This window comes from Harpia harpyja, chromosome Z (genome assembly GCF_026419915.1).
Source record: "Harpia harpyja isolate bHarHar1 chromosome Z, bHarHar1 primary haplotype, whole genome shotgun sequence".
NCBI classification, from domain to species: domain Eukaryota; kingdom Metazoa; phylum Chordata; class Aves; order Accipitriformes; family Accipitridae; genus Harpia; species Harpia harpyja.
In genome coordinates, this window is record NC_068969.1 from 114856097 (window position 1) to 114875300 (window position 19204).

At 41.5% G+C, this 19204-nt stretch overlaps 1 protein-coding gene across 2 annotated transcripts in view; it reads left to right on the top strand.

Annotated features, from left to right (window-relative positions):
• The window catches only part of DCC (DCC netrin 1 receptor), a 572411-nt gene that overhangs the window by 346425 nt on the left and 206782 nt on the right, over nucleotides 1-19204 (top strand). For both annotated transcript variants that reach the window (XM_052778515.1, XM_052778516.1), the window contains exons 6-7: nucleotides 3988-4142; nucleotides 5655-5775. In XM_052778515.1, coding sequence (XP_052634475.1) covers nucleotides 3988-4142; nucleotides 5655-5775 — 276 coding nt within the window. The remainder of the gene's footprint in view (nucleotides 1-3987; nucleotides 4143-5654; nucleotides 5776-19204) is intronic.

Here is a 19204-nt window from a genome sequence, read left to right on the forward strand (position 1 = left end):
ATGGCTCCTATCTTGTATTTCATTTAAGTGACACCATTCACACGACTAAAAATCTTCCTGAGTCAATAGGGTTGCGCGCTGGGGTCTGTCCTAATCCTTTATCCAAAGACGTTTAGTGAGGACTTTGATATTACTTGCTGATACAAATTCTGTTAAACTCAAAATCTCATGGACATCTTTCAGAGATCCCCATTAACCTTCTAGGGTGTTTTCCTCCCTTTTTTTGGTACAGTATCTAGCATAAAATATTCTCAGTCTGCAACTGGGGCATTTTGATAGGGCTAGGTTGACATGAAATAATGAAAATGAGTTTTTAGAAAAGTGTTGTCATCCTGATATTGAATAAGCATAACCTGCTGAGATGTTATTTGAAATTATTTTGGTCTGAAGATAGAATTGTAAGGCTTTCAGCCAGAGCCAGGGCAGAGTACAATATAAGCATTGTATAGTGCAAGGCTGTTCTGGAAAAATCTCACTAAACTCTCACTTTCCAACAATTCACAGACGTTTTCTGAAAAAAGAAAAAAAAAAAAAAATTTCTCTGAAACATTGTAAGTTTCTTGGGAAAAAAGTCTGTGGTTTGTTCAAGCCTTTTTATATTGCCACAATATAATTAGAAGGAACATGAAAATGGCGTGTATTTTTATTTCCTTTGCAACCCACCTCATCAGCCTTGTTCACATATGCATGCCTTTAAAATATTAAGTACTGAGAAAAAAACACATAGAGAGCAAATATGGCAGCGCTTGACATTTATTGATGTATAAAATATTTATAGAATGTATATTTATAGTGCTTGACATTTTATATATATATGCATACATATTTCCAGTCTAAATGTGTTATATCTGTCTGCTTTAGGGTGTTACGTTGTCCTTATTTGTGGTGTCTTACCTGCGCTTAATACGGCATAATTTCCACCAAAGTAATTATGCAAATTACTCACTTTAATGGCATCCTTAAAAAAAATAGGGGGCACACCTACCCCACTATTGCAAGGGTGTTGGGGTGTGCGTTATAATTGTTAAATACATCTATTCTGTATGAAACTCAACACCCTGATATGCATATACTGAACATAAACCATAAAAAAAGAAAGCATCAAGCTTTCTAGCAGTCTAGAAAAATGCCAGCAATTTAAAAAAAAAAAGGGAGAAATGAGGAGAGAGGAGCAACTGTGCTGGTGGAGGGAATGAAAAGCTGCCGGCAAGCGGGGTCAGGGTCTAGAAGCGTGTGCGTCGTAAAGCATAACTGGCGGGAATCTGTGAATTACAAGTCTATAAATTAATTGCAGGCTTCTGGTGACATCGCAATAAAGCACATTAATGAAGATTGAGTAGTTTGTGATTTTGTCAGCTCTGAAAAATTATATGGTTTATAAACTACATAGATACTGGTGGTTTTATGTGAGTTTGTTGAATAAATTATGGTAGGATTCTAGTGTAAAAAAAAAAAAAGCATTAAAAATTAATGTATGAATGTGATTCCATCTTAATTTTTTTTCCTTCGGGTATTTCTTACCCAAAGAGCTTGTTTCTTTTCCCTTGAGCCGTACTGTCAATGCTGGTTCTTCGTAACTCAGCCACTGAATTGTCTTTTTTTGTGCATCTCTAGTCTAAGCGATACTATTTTTTACAAACCTCTTGATCAGCATCCTAGTTACTAGTGTTCCCTTAAGAGTGATATTTTATTTGAAAAATCATCTACAAAATTTCCTGCACTGTGTGGTGCTGTGGTCTGGAGACCCTGGTTTAATGTCTGTATGGCCACAGAGCAAGAAGAGCCCAGCCTGGAGCTTTTCTGACCCGCGCATCCGCCTGAGCCTTTGCGATAGGAAATTAGGCAGCTAAGTTAATCAGGACACCTCATCGGTTTTAATTTGCATGCATTGGGTTTGATCTGAACTGGATTGGGAGCTTCTAGGTATCCTAAATTATTAAATACATGGTAAACAAGAGACCAATCTGAAGGAGGAATAGAGAAGATGGGACACAGGAATGGTGCTGGAGGGGCCCAGGACAGATGTTTATTTAAGTGTAGGTAACTTAGCTCAAAAGCAGAAACAATTGCTAAAATCAAGAAAAAGCTGACATAAAAACTTTGCAGTCTTACTTTGATCTGCTTGGTGTTATGCATTATTTGCAGTTTTTAAATATAATAATCTCATTTTCTCAAAAGTATTTCTACCTCATTGTGCACGCAAGTTTGGAGAGCACTCGGGATTAGCTTGGGAGCAGATGATTGAAGAGGTGATGATGTCTAGGACTCTGCCTTCATTTATTACTGATGCTGGAAACTATTGTCAAAAAGGCAAAAAAAAAAAAAAGAGTTTTGTAGTTAAGGTGATGAAATGCAAACCCTGAAGAACACAATTTTATTTGTACATCTGCCACGGTATTCCTAGCAGACGTCGCTTATGCCACGTGTTCATATGTTGCAACTGTTTTCCTCGTTTTCTGCATCCCCAGTGAGACTTTTTGGTCTGATGTGCAAAAACCCCACGGTAGTCCGTGGAGTACTCTAACAGAGACTGCTCTAAATCATACCTAACTGGACAAGAAAATGGAGGAGGGTACTTCTGCCCTCTCACTGGTAGCTTGGCTAGTAGCACCTCTTAGTGTCCGACTCCTACGCGTTTAAAAACGTTTGTGGATCACACCGGTATTGTAGAAATGGGAACCAGAGAAAAAAAACCACTGGGAAATCAATCATTTTGTTTGCAGAGAAAAGTTTGAAAACTAGAAAGCATGAAGCCATGTACTAAAAAGGAAGCTTGAAATTAAATCCTGAATTGCTCTTTCGGCGAGCGGGGTCCTCCTGCAGCGCCTAGGGAGGCTGTGAAGAAACAGAATTTGACGGTGTAATTGAGAAATGTGCTGTAAGCCTCGCAAACTGAGCTCGGGATGCAAGGGCAGCCTTGGCTCTAACATTTCTTAGCTTCTGTGCAATTTATTTTATAATCTTCGCTGTCTTTTAATTTAGAGGAGTTTTTTAATATTATGGCTTTATAAATATTATAATCAGACATCGGGAGTGATGGCTCAAGAAATACAATTGGATTTTCTGTCTGAAATGATAAGTCATGGATGGTACTTAGAAATTAATCTACTCTGGCTTTCTGGCAACCATGGATATTCAAAACAGAGACTGTTGTTCCCCTACAAAAACTGACAAAATGTACGTGGGCTGCTGAGTTTTTGTGTGTGTTTTTCAGTACAATGCGGGGGGAGCTCATTAGAAATGTGATGTTATTAACAGTTTGCCTCAAATTGCTAATTTCCATCATCCTAGTATTACAATAATGATGAAATTAAATTAGCATATCATCTAGCATACTGAAAAACTGTGAATACATTATAGTAATACAAGGCAACAGGTAATTGCTAGCTTAATAAGAATTCATTTCCAGCAAAGATATTTCAACCTTTTTCTTCTTCCAATCACTAGGGACAGATTTCCTGGTTATTGATTATCTCCTTATCTTCTATAAACCCAGCCAGAAGTCCTTCTTGGTTTTATGAAAATATCTCTACTCTAAATATTTCTAATTTTGTAGTATTTGTCAGTGGACTTGTCTTGTACCTGTAAGTGCCTGTCCATATGTTGACTTGCAGGACCTTGTTACGTATGCAGTTGGCATCTGATCCCTTTGAAATGAGGGAGATTTTATTACCTCCCTGCTCGCTTAGTGAGAATTACATATATATTTTGTTATACATAAATCTTACGCGTCTTCTAAATTGAGGTTTTTGTTCTTTCTTTTGGCAAAAAAAAAAAGTTAACATCGACCTGCTTAAGCATATTTTCTAGAATAAATGCTTTCTCTAGTATTTAATAGGCTCAGGGTTAAAGAGAATAATTTGAATTACAGATTTATTTTCTATTTATGTCTAATATTTTTCAGGCTTATTGAAATGATTTACTTGCTAAGCCTTAATTTATATCCACTTATTGCCACTTTCATTTTTTTCCCCATCTTTTTTGCAGTTCCACCATGGTTTTTAATTCGCCCTTCAAATCTTCATGCCTATGAGAGTATGGATATTGAGTTTGAATGTGCCGTGTCTGGTAAGCCTGTTCCTACGGTGGAGTGGATCAAGAATGGAGAAGTGGTCATTCCTAGCGACTATTTTCAGATAGTGGTAATTATCTGGCTTTTACTTACTAGAATTACTCTTTTTTTTTTTTTTTTTTTTTTTAAATGAAGTTGTGAAATGTATTCTGGTATTTGATCCAATCGAAGGAGGTGGAAGAAATTTTGTTTTCTAATACAAATAATGCACGTTGCGTTGAGATGTGTTAGGTCCAGTACATTGACATTGTCTCCCAGTTTTAGTGATATTGGAACGAGGTCTTTTCACGGAGAAGTAACAGTGTCAGGTCATACTTTGAGTTGCTGTTAATAATATTGTTTGCCAGGTGTTACTGACTTCCCTTCCTCACCATTATCCTTTCTGAAGAAAAATAGTAGATTTCTTCTCCAAGGAAATAGTACTCAGACACAGGGGCTTATTTGACATAATTACAACTTTTCAGGGAGAATTGTTGTGCACCCTACCTAAAGTAACGTCCCCATCCAGGACTCCAACCTCTTTTAGTTTAAGTGTCACTATTCTATAGGGTAAGAATTTGTGCTGTGTTTTCTAAAAGGGTTGATTTAACTGGCCTCTCCTGCAAGCAGTGTCACTTGTAAGTGAGCTGAGATGTTGGAGAACACCCCTGAAAACTTCAGCTGCTGTGAAGATGGCCATGGGCCACGAGGTGTGGCTTGTTCAGAGACGTGGCTTGGTTCAGTGCTTTCTAACTTTTCACCTTGTAACGAATAATATTGATTATCATCATGTCTTTCAATTACCTATCAAAAAAAAGAGTTTATTTCTAATGTGGTTTTCATGCAGGAGAGACTTATTCTGCCATATATTATAGCAAATTCAATCTTTTTTTTTTATATATCACTGCTTATTAGAAAGCAGCCAGCAGCTGTCCAAGGAAAGGACGGCTCTATTGCTGCCGTGGTTGTGTGGTGGAGGTGTTAGAAAGTTCTTTCACTTAGTAGTTAACGGAAGGTACGTTTCAGCCAAAGCATACACCTCACTTGAGCTGTTTTACCCAACATAATTGGTTTCTGCTTGTGCTAACAGAAGTCAAAAGTTAAATCTGTTTCAAATGAAGTGAGCGTAGAGTGACCTTTTCTTGAGGATCTCCAGGCCTCAAGCCATAAGGAGGGTTTGACCTTCAGAGCAGTATTTGTTCAAAGATGCAGAAGTTGAAAGTTCTTTTAAATCTTCCCTGCGGCAAAGGGCCAAGACAAAATTCAGCGCACTACTCAAGTGATGGCTGTAATTTGGAGCTTAATTCTCGAGAAGGGTGTTGGATGGACTCAGTGCAAGAAAGTGAATTTACCCTTGGGCCATAGGCACCATCAAACAAAACGCAAAGACCACAAGGCGTCAAGAGATTCCTGATGAAAAGGCTTATGGTTACAGCCCTCTAAGGACCAGGACTACGTGCACTGGAGCTGAGATTACATACATAGCACCTTGTTTCACAGTGTAGCTGTTCTGGAAAGGTTTTGTAATCCACATTCACTTTGGATGGTGTTTTTCTAATTAATTCTCTCCACTTCCTTTCTTTCTCTTTTGCTGTCTCTCTAGGGTGGCAGCAACTTACGGATTCTGGGCTTGGTAAAGTCAGATGAAGGTTTTTATCAGTGTGTAGCTGAAAATGAAGCTGGAAATGCACAGGCCAGTGCACAGCTAATCATCCCAGAGCCTGGTAAGATGCAAAGGACATACAGAATTGTAGATGTAATTAATGCTATTAACATAAAAATCCCAAATGAGCAGCTACTATTCTTTACTCCCTCATACTTATCCAGCTGGCTGGCTGTAGTTAAAAGCGTGTCCAGGCTATCAGATAGTTTGAGGCATTTTGTTCACTGGGGCAATTACAAATGCTGGCCTTGTCCTAGAGATGACTCTGGAGGCCAACTAAACCTGCATGAAAAGCCAACAGCAGTGTCTTGGTCTTTATTGGTCGGCTTTATCCTGCTGAAATAAGAGAAGGTGATCATAAATGGGTGAGGTGATGGACTAAAGTAGTCCATAAGCAGTAGAGAATTATATTATACATAGTTCTGCATCAAGCTGTTGTAGAACATTTGTCTTGGGGAAAGGGAAAGAGAAGAAAAAGAAAGTATGAGAAAGATCAGTTCGTCAGTGGGCTATCAAATGCAGCCAACCGTTGAGATCAGAAGGTTTGTGTCTACATGCTGGAAGGATTTTTTTTTTTTTTTTTTTTTTGTTGCTCTGAAATTAATAGGTGTTTGGTTTTATGGACTGCGCTGTGCAGCAGCCTAAGTGTTTACTGCTTTATGGGTTTTTAAGTAACAGAAAGATGTCTTCATCTTAAGCTAGATGATATGTAAAACATGGATAAAAGCCTTTCAAAGTTTCTGGGTTGTAAATGATTAATGACCTGCACTGGGCTGCAGGTTACACTTGCTACCTCTCATGGGCTATGGCAGTAAGCTGAGAACAAGAGAACATGCTGAAGTGTCGTTCATGCTCCGAGTTGGACTGGGAAGAGCAGAATCTTGGTAGCCCACAAATACTCAGTCGAGACAGCCCTACTGAGATCAGTTAACCAGCCTGATAGCTCGTACCATAGAATTTCTTTGGGAAATCCTTTGAAACGTTTCCACACAGCATCAGTGTGAAGTTTTAAAGCTTTGCCAAAACTCTGGGCACCTACAAATAGAGAAATAAGTACAGCCATGGTCTACGTTCTTGTTAGCTGCAGTAGTCTGACTCTTAAGGACCCCTATCTGAACACTGAGCAGGAATGTTTGCTGAGATCCATCAAAGTTCAGTCCTGTAAGCTGTTGAGTTATGGGCAGTGTTACCCAGAGTGGTTCCAGGCAGTACAGAGGGAGGTGGCACTGCCACGTGGCCATAGCTGAGGTCAGCTGGTAGACAAAAGTGAGGAGTAAGCACCGCTGGAAGCCTCGGATCCCCAGTTTGCAAAGTTGTCTCCATGCAAATACTTAAGGCAAATGAAAATGGGAACAGGGCTAAGGTTTTTCCCTCTGTTTTCTCTCTTGATCCCAAATGAATGGCTGGACATGGATTTTGCACATCTTTGAAGCTCACCTCCCTCTCGTTCCTTCTCCCTTGTGATTCAGCATCTCCTTTATAAGCCTGTTCTCCTTCTTTTCTCTCCACTGCCTGAAAGCAATTCCAGTAGCAACTGGGGAATTGTCAGAGACCTCCCTCCCTCTCTCCCTCTGCCCTAGACGCTCATGCCGCAGACACTTTGCAGCCATGAAATTATGCAGCTTAGTGGGAGATCCGGGAGGGGCGTAAAGGGAGAAGAACTGTAATGTCCGTAGAGATGTGATTGTTGTTATTTTCCTCCTGCTAGTGTGACCCTCCAGCCTGGGCTCCCTCCTCACCCTGCTTTGCAGGGCTAATTGACTACCTGAGGTTGGTGGTTGGGTATTTGCATCAAGCGGCAGATATTTATTTGGGTTCCCACTTTCGTACGTGCCCTACACCCAGCGTAGTGCAGGATCTTGCTGGGTGAGCGTTTCCCTCTGTGCAGTCGCCAGAAGTGACAATGAGGTTACGTTCCCTTAGGGACGAATGTGAAAATGAGAAGGCACTTCCGAACTAGATTCACTGGCAGAAAAAACGTCTATTATGTGATATTGAGGAAGGCTGGCTGGGATCATCATCCTGCTCAGAAACAACCTGCTCCACTTCAGATCTCACTCTGGGGAGATGCACAGTTGTTTTGCCTTTGGTTTTTGTTTGTTTTCTTTCTGCTTTCTTTTAAGATGAATCTCATATTCAGTTCGTGCGCTTGGATTGTATTTACACACATGAACATCTGAAGGAAACAGGCCATCTCCTGTTGTAGTGGGGTTTAATCCGGTGCTAGGATCATCCTAGGGGAAACTGGATAACTCATTGCTGCTCCCAGCTAGTCATTGCAAGTGGAATGCTGTCAGTAAATTTTACGCTCCGTGTTGGTGTTTATTATGTTTGGCATTGGATTAAAATTAAAATAGAAGAAAATGAAAAGAAAATCCTAAAGAGCTACGGGACGCCATTGTAAACTGTCTCTGTTTCCCTTTTTAAGTGATGGATTACTTTTTTCTGGCTATTTAATCAGATCTTCAAACAATGCCACTCCAACTCCTCTGAGACGAAGGGAGGGCCAGCATGCACAGATGGTGGAGTAGCCAGCCATAAATACAAATGAAGCGGTGGGGCTGGCCGTGGCGGGAGGAACGTAGCTCCCTCTGCTTTGATTCTGTTGGGCCATGCTCAGCACGCGTCTGGGGCTCAGCTCGAGCTCCCCGTGGCATCACCGAGTAGCTGGGGTCTGGCCGGGGGGCTCGGGCGGGGGCTCCCCCCTTCCTGGGGCCCGCAATGACCCAGCAGAGCCCACGCTTGCCGTTGGCGGGTTTTTATGAGAGCCCAAAGAAATTTCAATATACTCTTTAATAGCTATCGTCCCCTTCCGGAGCCATTAATGTGGAAGGGAGTCATGTTGAAGGCTTATCTGAGCTTCTTTTTCCTGAAAACCAGGGTCAGATAAACCCTTTATTGAACTAATAATGATTTTACCCTAACAGTGATTTCTACCCCAAACTTATATCAGGGTAAAATAGTCACTTTTAAACTTTTTTTTGTGTGTGTGTGGTTCGTAATACTGCAGATAGTTTTTGCTTTAAGTTTTGCAAGTAATTTGGGACATTCAGTGGGTTAAATACGTTGTGTATTTTCTGTTGGGGGATTTTGAAAGTTTTACTGGGATAGAAAAGTATAATCAGTCTGAGTGCTCCTACTACTGTTGTTGTTACGTGGACATGTAGATTCACATCCATTGCTGACCATCACTAACTGTAGAACCTGAAGTAGCAGCACATAAGTTGGCATTAAAGCAAGAATAAATGAGCTCAGACTGAGACCAAATACACCCCTTGTAAATGCTGGGATGCTAAATTGGAATTAGACAATACTGAAATGAGAAGTGAAAGCTGAACGGGCTATGAGCTCACACAGATAATAGCTTCCTCTTTTAGTATTCCAGATGTGGCTATAGCATGCTCAAAACTATTTTGGTATGTGTTGCTTAGACTGTAAAAAGCCAACGAGCTCCCTGAGAAATATAAAATTTCTGTCCTTTTAAACTGAGATTATGACTGGAGAGGCATTGTACTTTACAGGGCATTATGAACTAGAGTAAAATAAGTGGTGGTAGATGGTCTGTGATACACACATTAGTCAATAAATCAAAGTACATTTGTGGATTCCAGCACACTTGGGGAAAAGGCGCTTGGGATTGTTTCTTCTCCTTTTTCCTTTCTTTCCCATTAACAACCTTAATGTTACCCTCTTAGGAGGAGATTGCTCACCAGTTTGTAACAAGAAAAAAAAAAGAAACTTTAAATGCTTCTGATTTCTGTAAAAAACCAAAGCAATAAATGAGGCAGATTTAAGGATTTCAGTTCTCTTATCTCCAACACACACGTTCTGGGTTTTTCAGGCCGCTCCAGTGCCTGGCTTCCTCTGTTTCTGCTCCCTAACTCTGCTAAAGGGCGATGGACTTTATACGATCTATGGAAATGTGCGATCATATTGAGCAGGTACCAGGAATAAAGCCTACAATATGTACTTCTGGTTGCGTGTACAGGAAAACAAATTCTCAGCAAGAAAAAGCAGATGAAAGAGATCTCAGCTGACTGTCTTATTTTTATAGCTGTATAAAACCTGTTATTTGCACACCCAGAAAATGAATAGAGAACAGCGTGGTGGTGAGTGATGGACATGCATAACTTCAGATGAGGAGAGCATCCCAGAAGAAAATCTTCCTATAAAGAACTCCCAGACAGTTATTTGCTTTTATGCCGGTGGCTTCTCACGGATCCATCCTTTTCAGATATTCACGAGATGTGTGGAGGGATTGTTTTATTCTAGCAAGTGAAAGTTCAGATAAAAACAGCCCTGAAATAGTCAACTTGTGTATACGGTAGGATAATTATTAGCTATGTTCCTGCAATAAATTCCTTGCTAGAAAAATCTTCAGCTTAGGAAGACACCCTCTCCCAGAGACTGGTAAAAGTGCTGTAAATTGAGTCTTCACTCTTGGCATTCAAGAAGGGATTGCATGTCCATCCACAAATGATCTCCAGATGTTTGAGGATGTCCAAAGATGGATGCTGCAGGGAGAAAGGGAAGGGTGCAGAGAGCTGAAGCTCGTGGGTGGCCTGGTCCTCGCTGTCTGGTCCCCATCGAGCGGGTGTTTCACTCCGAGCCCCGCTGCGCGGGCTCAGCTTTCTGAGCCATTCGCTTTGTCATTTTTGTCACGTTCTTTTTCTTTATTTTTAATTCCTCTACTTACAAGTTGCGTAGCTCCTTCTCATGTCAGATTTGCGGCTTAGCAGCTAGCAGATTTAACATTTTTGCATGCGCAAGATCTTTGCAAAGACTTTGCATTTCTGTATAACAAGACTTAGCTTGGGAAACCTGTGAATTACTTTTCTTTGTAAAAGAAACAGGGGTTGACTCCATTTTCAAAAAAACTTCCTTTGTCCCTGAATTCCCGTTACAAAAACATTGTGAGGCACTGTTTCCCCTCCCTTTGTTATCGTAAGTATTATTTAGTATTACTTATTCTATTACTTATTATTTATAGTTATAATTTAGTATTATTTATAATTACTTCCCCATTAAAAAAACAACCACAAAATAAAATCCATCTCTATTCTAAGAAACTGAGCTTATATTGGCATTAAAACATCAGATTTGTATTCCTTGCAAGTCTGTTGGAAAGCCAAACCACATGCGTTAATTCTGCTTATGGTTACCCTTAAAATTAGTCTGAAATAATACCTATGATTTCAAATATCAGGAAAAATGGGGTTTCTTTTTTAACAGTTGGTAAACCAGTGAAAAAGTAGTGATGAGGAATGTTCTTTACTGGAAATTTTAAAAAGAGGCTGGACAGATATAATTTTGTGCTAATAATCCTGATCCTGCCTTTGCAGAGGAAGCTGGAATGTGCTGTCTCTTCAGTCTGCTCTTTATGCCCTGAGTTAGAAATAGCAAATTTCACACAGCTACTTCGCATTGTGTAGGCAGAGACAGAGCAGAAGAAAGAAGTGAGAGACTATTTCAAGATCCCACTCAAATTTCAGAGTAGAATTTTTTTTTTTTCTCTAATGCAGGGAGCGGTAATTCCACTGGGATGTGGAAATGTATTTATTTTCTGAAGGCTTATTTAGTCATGTGGTGTGATTTATACTGCCCGTATGGACTTCGGCTAGAAATAAAAGAGCGTGGGGGCAAATTCCTGCACTGGACCAGGGTCCCTTCGCACTGCCGAGCTGGTGGCTCGCTCGCTGCCTCTGGTTTGGCCATTGCCCAGTGGCTCTTGGCTAGAAAACTTGTGGTGCTGGCTCTGGGGTGCTGTTCCCAAGGAGGGACACGGAGGTGGGGTGCAGCGTCGCTCTCCATCACCCACGGTTCTCCAGCACCGTTTGAGCAGACTCAGCACCCTCAAAGTCTGTTTCTAGCTGCAGGAGAGTTTCCCCTGACATATCCTACGGCGTGCAACTCATCTCTGTTTTTATGCTAGAAAAGCTGCACTCTACTGAGCTGCAACACAGCCCTGAGTATTTAAGATGCTTTGAAATGAAAGAACTCCTGCAAAGTTGTAAATATACCTTAGGGATATGAGGCGTAACCTTCCGTGGGACGCAGCTCCAAGGATGAAGTGCGATGTAGCCCAGACGCGATCATTTATTCCCAAAGGTGAGGCGACAGCCCCAGGCAGCGGGGGCCCGTGGGGGGGCTGTGCCTGGTGGCTCTGGACCCTGGAGGAATTTAATGTGCTGTATCGTCATCCTGTCTGGAGCCCTACCACTGCTGGTGGCCAAAGAGGTGCTTCAGGGGAAAGCGCTGGGAGCAACAAGCAGAAAAAGCACCTGATGCCCAGGGATGGGGAGAAGAATAACCTCCTGAACCATAGCATCGGGAGTTTTTGTGTTGAAACAAGAGATTTAATGTCCTTATTTTGGTATGCACAACTGGTAAGCTGTTCACATTTATTGCACCGCATAAGCAGTAATAATGATGGTAATAGTAAGAATAAATTTTGTTTATATGGTTTTATGGTGGTCTTTGCCATAATATTATGACACCTTACTGGGGATTTATAACAGACGTACGCGAAAATGCAAAATTAGCAGAATATTTTTCTAGTTTAAAAAAAAATTGGCGTAGAAAGGCCATCCTAAAAACAGCAGAGGTGCTTAGAAGGCATGTCTGGGTAGATGGACTGCAGGGGATTATCTTGGAGGATTTTTTTGAGCTTCCATCTTTGCAGGTCTTTAAGAACAAGTTAGGTAAATATGTGCTAGGGATATTTTTAATCCAGCCATGGGATGTAGGAAAGGATTAGTTGGCTTCATGAGATGATGTCTGGTTCTGTTTTCCATTGATCTAGTGAACATTGCTGGAAACTTTGGACTGTAACGGTTTCTGGAAAGATGCATTTAGAGATGAGTGATCCTGTCTTAAAATACTGATATCAAAGATTGGTGGCTTTGTTCTGTAAGAGCTATAATGGTTTAAAAACCTGGCAGCTGGGTTTCTACACCACCACAGTCTCCTATGAAGCTCAGGAGGATGAGCTTCTGTGCTGGAGTCACTCTGCTTTCCCCCAACCGAGTTAAACCTCGGTGCAGGCCAAATTTTGAACGTTTGGACAGTCAGGGAGAAACTCAGCAAGAAAGAGGCCCTGGTCGGGGAAGAGGGGTCACATGAGAGCGTGGTGAGCCCAGGTTTCTCCTGGTCTGAAGTAGAAAGTCACTCCTCTCGCCGATGGATGTATTCCTATGAAATGTCAGGTGTTCTGGGGTGAGATGGTTCTCAGCTGTGCTGGAGCTGCCTTGCTGTGTGTGAAAGACCTGCGTAAGGTCACTGCCTGGGGCAGGCAGGGAGCTCTCGGGATTTGGCTGCAGGTTTGTACGGCCAGGGAGAGAAGTTCAGGTGAGCCAGAAGCTCCTGCGAGAAATTGAAGTATTTGGGGAGCTCTCATGCCTTTAGCAGTCAACAGCAGATGAGTGCGGGACTGGAAGATTGAGATTTTAGCGGTCGTTTTTGAAGTTACCTTAGTCATCTAAGGTGTCAGATACCTTAAGAACATTTGTGCTTCCCAAACAATTCACAAACATGTTTGTGCTTTCTTTAAAAAACCCAAAACTTACAATGAAAGAGTGATCTGAGCACAGAGGTTCTGTAAAGACATGATAGAATTTTACAGAAAATGCTGTGAAACCTATTGCATGTAAGAGAGGAAGAGCTGTTGTCTGTACTCTAACAGGAACACAACTATGTATTAAAATAGATTTAGGATAATTTGAAAAAAAAGGCAGAGAAGGGTAATAATCTCCTATAATGCTATTAACCATTTAAAATCCAGCCTTACCATGATTTTTTGTCTTTAATAAAGGATATGTGTTGAGAAATAATAATCATGGGAAACTGCAATACAATTAGGGTTTAAGTGGTGTTAATTAAAATATCACTTACTGTATATTGACTTTACATGGTAATGTCAGAATAATCACAAGATAGAATGAATAACTGCACAATTAGTTCTAAGACCTTGAGATCTCTTAGAATTTAATTTGTCAGAATAGGAGAACTGAAATGACTATGTTATAAATATGGAAAGCAATGTTCTTTTTAGTCCTGTGTGAGTTTGGTGCGGATAACTGAATCTAATGACTTCACATAGGAACTCTTACTATGAAGTATTCTATTGGATTTGTGGGGTTTGGGGTTTTTTTTTAAACCTTGAAAAGGAGATTTTGGTTTTCACAAGTATTGTCTGAATGACTAGGCTTGCATACCAGAAAGCTTCATTTTTCATGTAGGAATCGAGTGCAAAGAAAACAGGTTTTCATGAACAGCTCATTGAAGAGTTGTTCGTTCAGGTTTGGCATAACCTCAGTGTTTTACGCTTTCATGAGAGCAATGCAACGTATTTATTACACAGTGAAGTAAAGCTGTAGAAAACCCCACAGAGGGTGCCGAGTCAAATTCTGAAGAAGCTCGAAGGTGAGGTGAGGTAAGTCTCGGCGTTGCGGCTGTGGGTGACTGTTGCCACCTGGATCCAGCGGTTGTGCATCTGCTGCCCCTCAGCTCTGTGTCTTCTGCTCTCCAAAGGCCGGCGGGTTTGTTTTCTTCCCTCATTTGTGAACATCAGACTTCTTGCGGCTTGAAAGAAGCTGTGAGTGTCTATATATAGCCGTATATCTATGTAATTGAATTTCATATAGACAAAGGCGAAGAGTTGCTGTGCGTGTGGTCTACATGTGAAAGTGGTTTGGGTTTTTTTTTACATACAGGTTACTTGAGTAGACTGTGAAGATGCCATAGCCTTTTCGTTTCTTTATTTTAAAGGTAACAGACAATTAAGAGTTTTAAAGAGACCTTAGATATATTAATGCACTCAATTTAAGTAATAGAGCATTGGCAGAAGCTGATCTTGCAAATGGGGGGGGGGAAAGAACCCAAATGAAAATTGCAGGATGCTGCAGACTGCAGCTCCTGCAGGGGGTCTGCTGTGACTCCACCGACACTGGTGGAAGGGGATTTACTGTCAGCAGAGGTGACGGCGCAAGTTTCAGAGAAGCCCTGGTCATCCCTGAATGTGCATGTGTAGGCTCTGAGGGTTGGCCATAGGCCAAGGTCCTTCTGCCCTTATTTCCAGGGAAATACCCGTGGTCCGAGTTTCAGTGATTTAACAGGGAGTTGTTAGGGGGCTCTACTGGATTTTGCAGCTTGGGGGGGCATAGACTTTCTTCCTTTAAACCATCTCTAAGGAAGGAATTGGGGGAAAAATATGGAGAAAAGCCTTAGAGAGGAAAGACAGACCAGTGCCTAAACTGCTAGTCTGACCCTGGTGTGACAAAGGTTTTGCCACAAACCTCCCAGTAACTCACTGGGATGCCTACCGATCAAATGAGTTCAATAGTATTTGCCTGTTTATCAAAGGTGTCCTAAAACTAACTACGTTAGAAAGCATGAGGTGTTTGTATATTCTGTAGCGGGTCACTGGCTAGGAATTTAAGTTACTTCAGAGTTGTTCACCTCCGTATGGCTCGTGTCCTTCTAGCCTTGTTCATTTGGCCGTGTATAGCTGGGTGTTTCATCCCTGGCTTCTGACTTTGCCTGCCACTTCGCTAGCCAGAGAGCGCTTAATTTTTAAGTTAACTCCTCTCTTTGTCATCTGTTTTCCCCCTTTTGCAGGTGCTCATTTTTTCCCTAAACATAACAGTTTCCTTTAGAAGCGTAGATGAAGTTACACTGCAGAGCTCAGGAGTAATAAGGTCAGGAGATGCATTGTCTGCGGTCCTGAGCGCTGATGGGTTTTTATACGTAGTGCACTACCATGTCACCTTCCCAGCAGAAACCTATTTGCTGAGCTGCCATTTGATCAACGATAAGAAAGGGTAAGAAATAGCTGAATGTGTTTGGTTTATGGGGAAACAGCAAATTAATCTTCAGGCATATTTGTCAGCGATACTAACTTCATAGCCTTGGTCCCTGGCGGAAAGATTTAGGGAGAACAACCCCCAAACACGTAGAGACTTACACGTGGTCCTATTTAGGAAACCGCTAGATATTCTATTAGTTTTGCTTTTGTTCATACTTGGGGCCAATGGTACAGGACAACACATGGAGCATGTGCATGAGATAACAAATACGTGCTGCCAGTATCACTCTGAGGACTAGAATATATTGATTTCATTAGCACCTACAGCTCCAACAATAAAAGCCTGAGAGCTTTGCCATCCCTGTGTACGTGTGTTTGCGTGTGCTCTCCTATGTGTAAAAAGTAATTTTTCAGTGTTGCAAAAGATGAGTCTGGGAAGAGAATTAAAAGACGAAGGGCAAACTTTGGCTCTTCGCCACCTGGAATAAAATCCATTTAATTCACCCTGACTATACTTGTTATAGTGTTAAATATAGACTAAATAGTTTAATATGGATTTATGTAATGAGCTCACAAATTGATTTTGCAGTGCAAGCTCAGTTTAGAGTTTAGGAGCAGACAGTCTCTTGTTAAGATCAAAGCAGTGCTCCTGCCTTCTGACAATGCCAAGCATGGACTTGGGGACAAAGATGATGATTTTTTTTTTTTGGTTCTGATGTTGATTCAGACCTATTAGGACTTTCTCTGTTTGTATGTTTATTTCCATCTGCAGGATCACAGAGTAATAAGGGGGAAAATAATAATAAAAAAAAAAAATCACAAAAAAAAAAGCCTTGTGCGAGCTCCTAAGGGAGGAAGCAGGCACATTTCTTCTAGGAATGCAAATGTCTTATCTGAGTGACAGGAAAAAAAAAAAAGCAGGCTTCTCATATTCTCCCCCTTCCTCTCCTTCATCCCTCCCTTCTCTCCCATTCCCACCATTAACATTTAGGAATAACTTCATGGCCCGTGTTTAAATATTAATTATTTAGCTCAAGTGATTTGCTAATAATTTGCAGACTGATATTTCTTGGAAGTTTAGGAGATGAATCCCTGAGATGGTGCATCTTTCATCCACCCCTTCCCCTGTCTGGCTCAGTGGCCTCGGTTAGATGTAATTGTAATTGGTGTCTGGGTTGGGATGACAGTGTCAGCCTATCATTTCAGGGTTTAGAGCTGTACATTGGATAGCCAGATTTGTAATTATAATGTGCTTTACTCCTATTTATATTCAGCAGCATTCTCGCCTTGCTGTTACTTTCCCTGGGAGTAGAAGATTGGGCTGGGGAGGGGATGGCTTGAAAGCAGTGAGAGCCATTATTTGTTCAGAAAACGCCCTGATTCTCTGAGGAATAGAGGGCCAAGGTGAGCAGCCATCAAAAGTTACCATTTACTGTCCTGGAGCATGTACTCTGAAATTGGTCCTGTCAAAATTAAATGTGCTGGCCCCTCCAGCGGGAAAAAGCAGAATTTTCCTCGCGCGGGTAGCTGGAATGGCATTCTCCGTGCTGCGAGCCAGCGCTGTGCCCTGCTCAGGCTGCTGGGCAGAGGGTTTCTCTTATGATGGCCTCATAAAGATGATTATTTAATGGTCCTGTTTTCCTCAAACGTGTCTGCTTTCAACTGTAGTTGCAGGACTGCAAATAGAGATATGCAGAAGTCAACAACTTGGTACCACTGGAGTGGAGATCAGCATCAATTTCCATATCTACTGTAATTTTCCTTGCAACGGTAGAAGTTAATTTTGAAAAGGTTCAAGGGTTTGATTAGGCAGAAAAAGTCACGTTGGCCTCGTCAAGCTGCGGCTACAAAGCTGGTGGCGTGTCTCTGGCCAGGACAGCGCTGGTCTGTGCAGCGTTTCAGGCGACTGCTTTGCTAGCAAATGCTTAATTTTCATGTTTGGGATGTTATCCCTTCAGCCTGTTTAATGTTTTTCTTCTTTTAATTTCATCACATTATTCACTTTGAAGGATTTCTCTTTCTCATGGGTCTACTTTCTGCAAATTTTTTAAGGTAATTCTATTTTCCCCAGAATTGCATCTGCAGCCATCGCATGCAGTGTATGGCAACGCTGTCTTCTACCTAATGGGATTTGAACCTGTAATCCCACGAGAGCTGTCCTAATCCTGCCGCGGATTTTTGGGTGAAAGGTGTTTCCAGTTCATTCTCTTTCATATTCATAGGGCTCTTTTCTGCAGAAAGAAACGGTAGTTAGAGCAAAGACTAGGTTCAAGAAATTCACACATTTCTCCACTGAATTTCCTAAAGCCCTGCTAAAGAGTTATTCCTTTGCCCCTGTTCTCTAGTTTGGTGAGGAGGTAACTATTTTATACTACTTTACACATGGGACAGCTTCAATGTGAGGATGAAAGAGTCCTTGCCTCCCAACAGCACAGATCTGCTTAACCCATGGTAAGGGTTTGAACCGAGACTGCTGAAGTTCCAGGATTTCATCTATCTAGCTCTTTAATCCATTTTAAAAATGTCTTTTTAAAAAAAGAGGGGAGGAGGGGTGATGGCTCTAAAAGCTTTTAAAGCATGTACAAGAAAATTAAATTTGTTGATGTGAAAAAGAAAAGAATATTTTGTAAAGAGAAGCTATGAAAAAGAATTTTTTCCCTCTCTCTCCTTTGATCCCAAACTAAAAATATATGTATTTCTGTCCTCTCCATCCTTCTGTAGCATCATCTGTTGAGAAAGTAGGGAGGGAGGAGGGCGGCGTATACTTGGCTCTTGGTATACTTTCCCTATGCTTTCTCCTTCTCCTGAGCTCGTGACATCTCTGCAGGCAGAATCTTTTTAAAGATCTTCAAAATACTGTACTCGGAGTACAACTGCTTTGCAGTTACCTTTAGCACAAAGGAATCTCTGATAGCCAAGCGATCGTTCAGAGGTGCGCTAGCTATTTACACGTACGCTGGGAAACAAAGGGAGAGCCAGATTTGGGGACGTAGCTCACAGAACGGGCACGGGACGTGGTGTCATTACTGAAGGGTCATGAGCAGCTCCGTGGTCTGCCACGATATTTCCCCTGCTGGGGTCACCCCGAGGGCTCCTCCGCCAACCTGGAGCCCCTCGTTGTGTCCCCTCCATCTTCAGGAACAGAGAGGGAGCCCTTGCTCCCTACCAGACCCGAGCATCTCACGGCCGAAGAATGCTGGATAAACTGTAGTACCGTCTGCTGTTCTGGGCATTAAATTAATGTCCTGCATATATAGATTTTTGGCTTACCTATGTTGACCTTAGGCGGCTGTATTCCTGATTTACGACGACTGCCTCGGAATGAATCCACCTTCTTGCAGGACCAGAGCCATGGTTAAGGGCAATGCCTTGGTCTGCTTCTAAGGAATTCAGACTTTTAATACCCTTACATTTATCTTTTTTTAAACCAGGATTAAGGGAATCTTAAATATCCTTTGTTTACCTCTTTGTTTTTGCTTTGGGGTTCTTGGTGGGTTTTTCCTCCTGTTATCTGTAAGTTAGCGTATGTCAGATTTCTGAGCTGTTCAGAGACATTGACAATTTCATTACAGAAACAGTTGGCAGGAATTTCCCTGCCAAAAGTTAGTATCTGTCCTTCAGGTAGCAACAGCTGTTCACAGTTGTTGTCAGTTAAAACATCTACAGCAGCGGTTTCAGTTGAATAAAG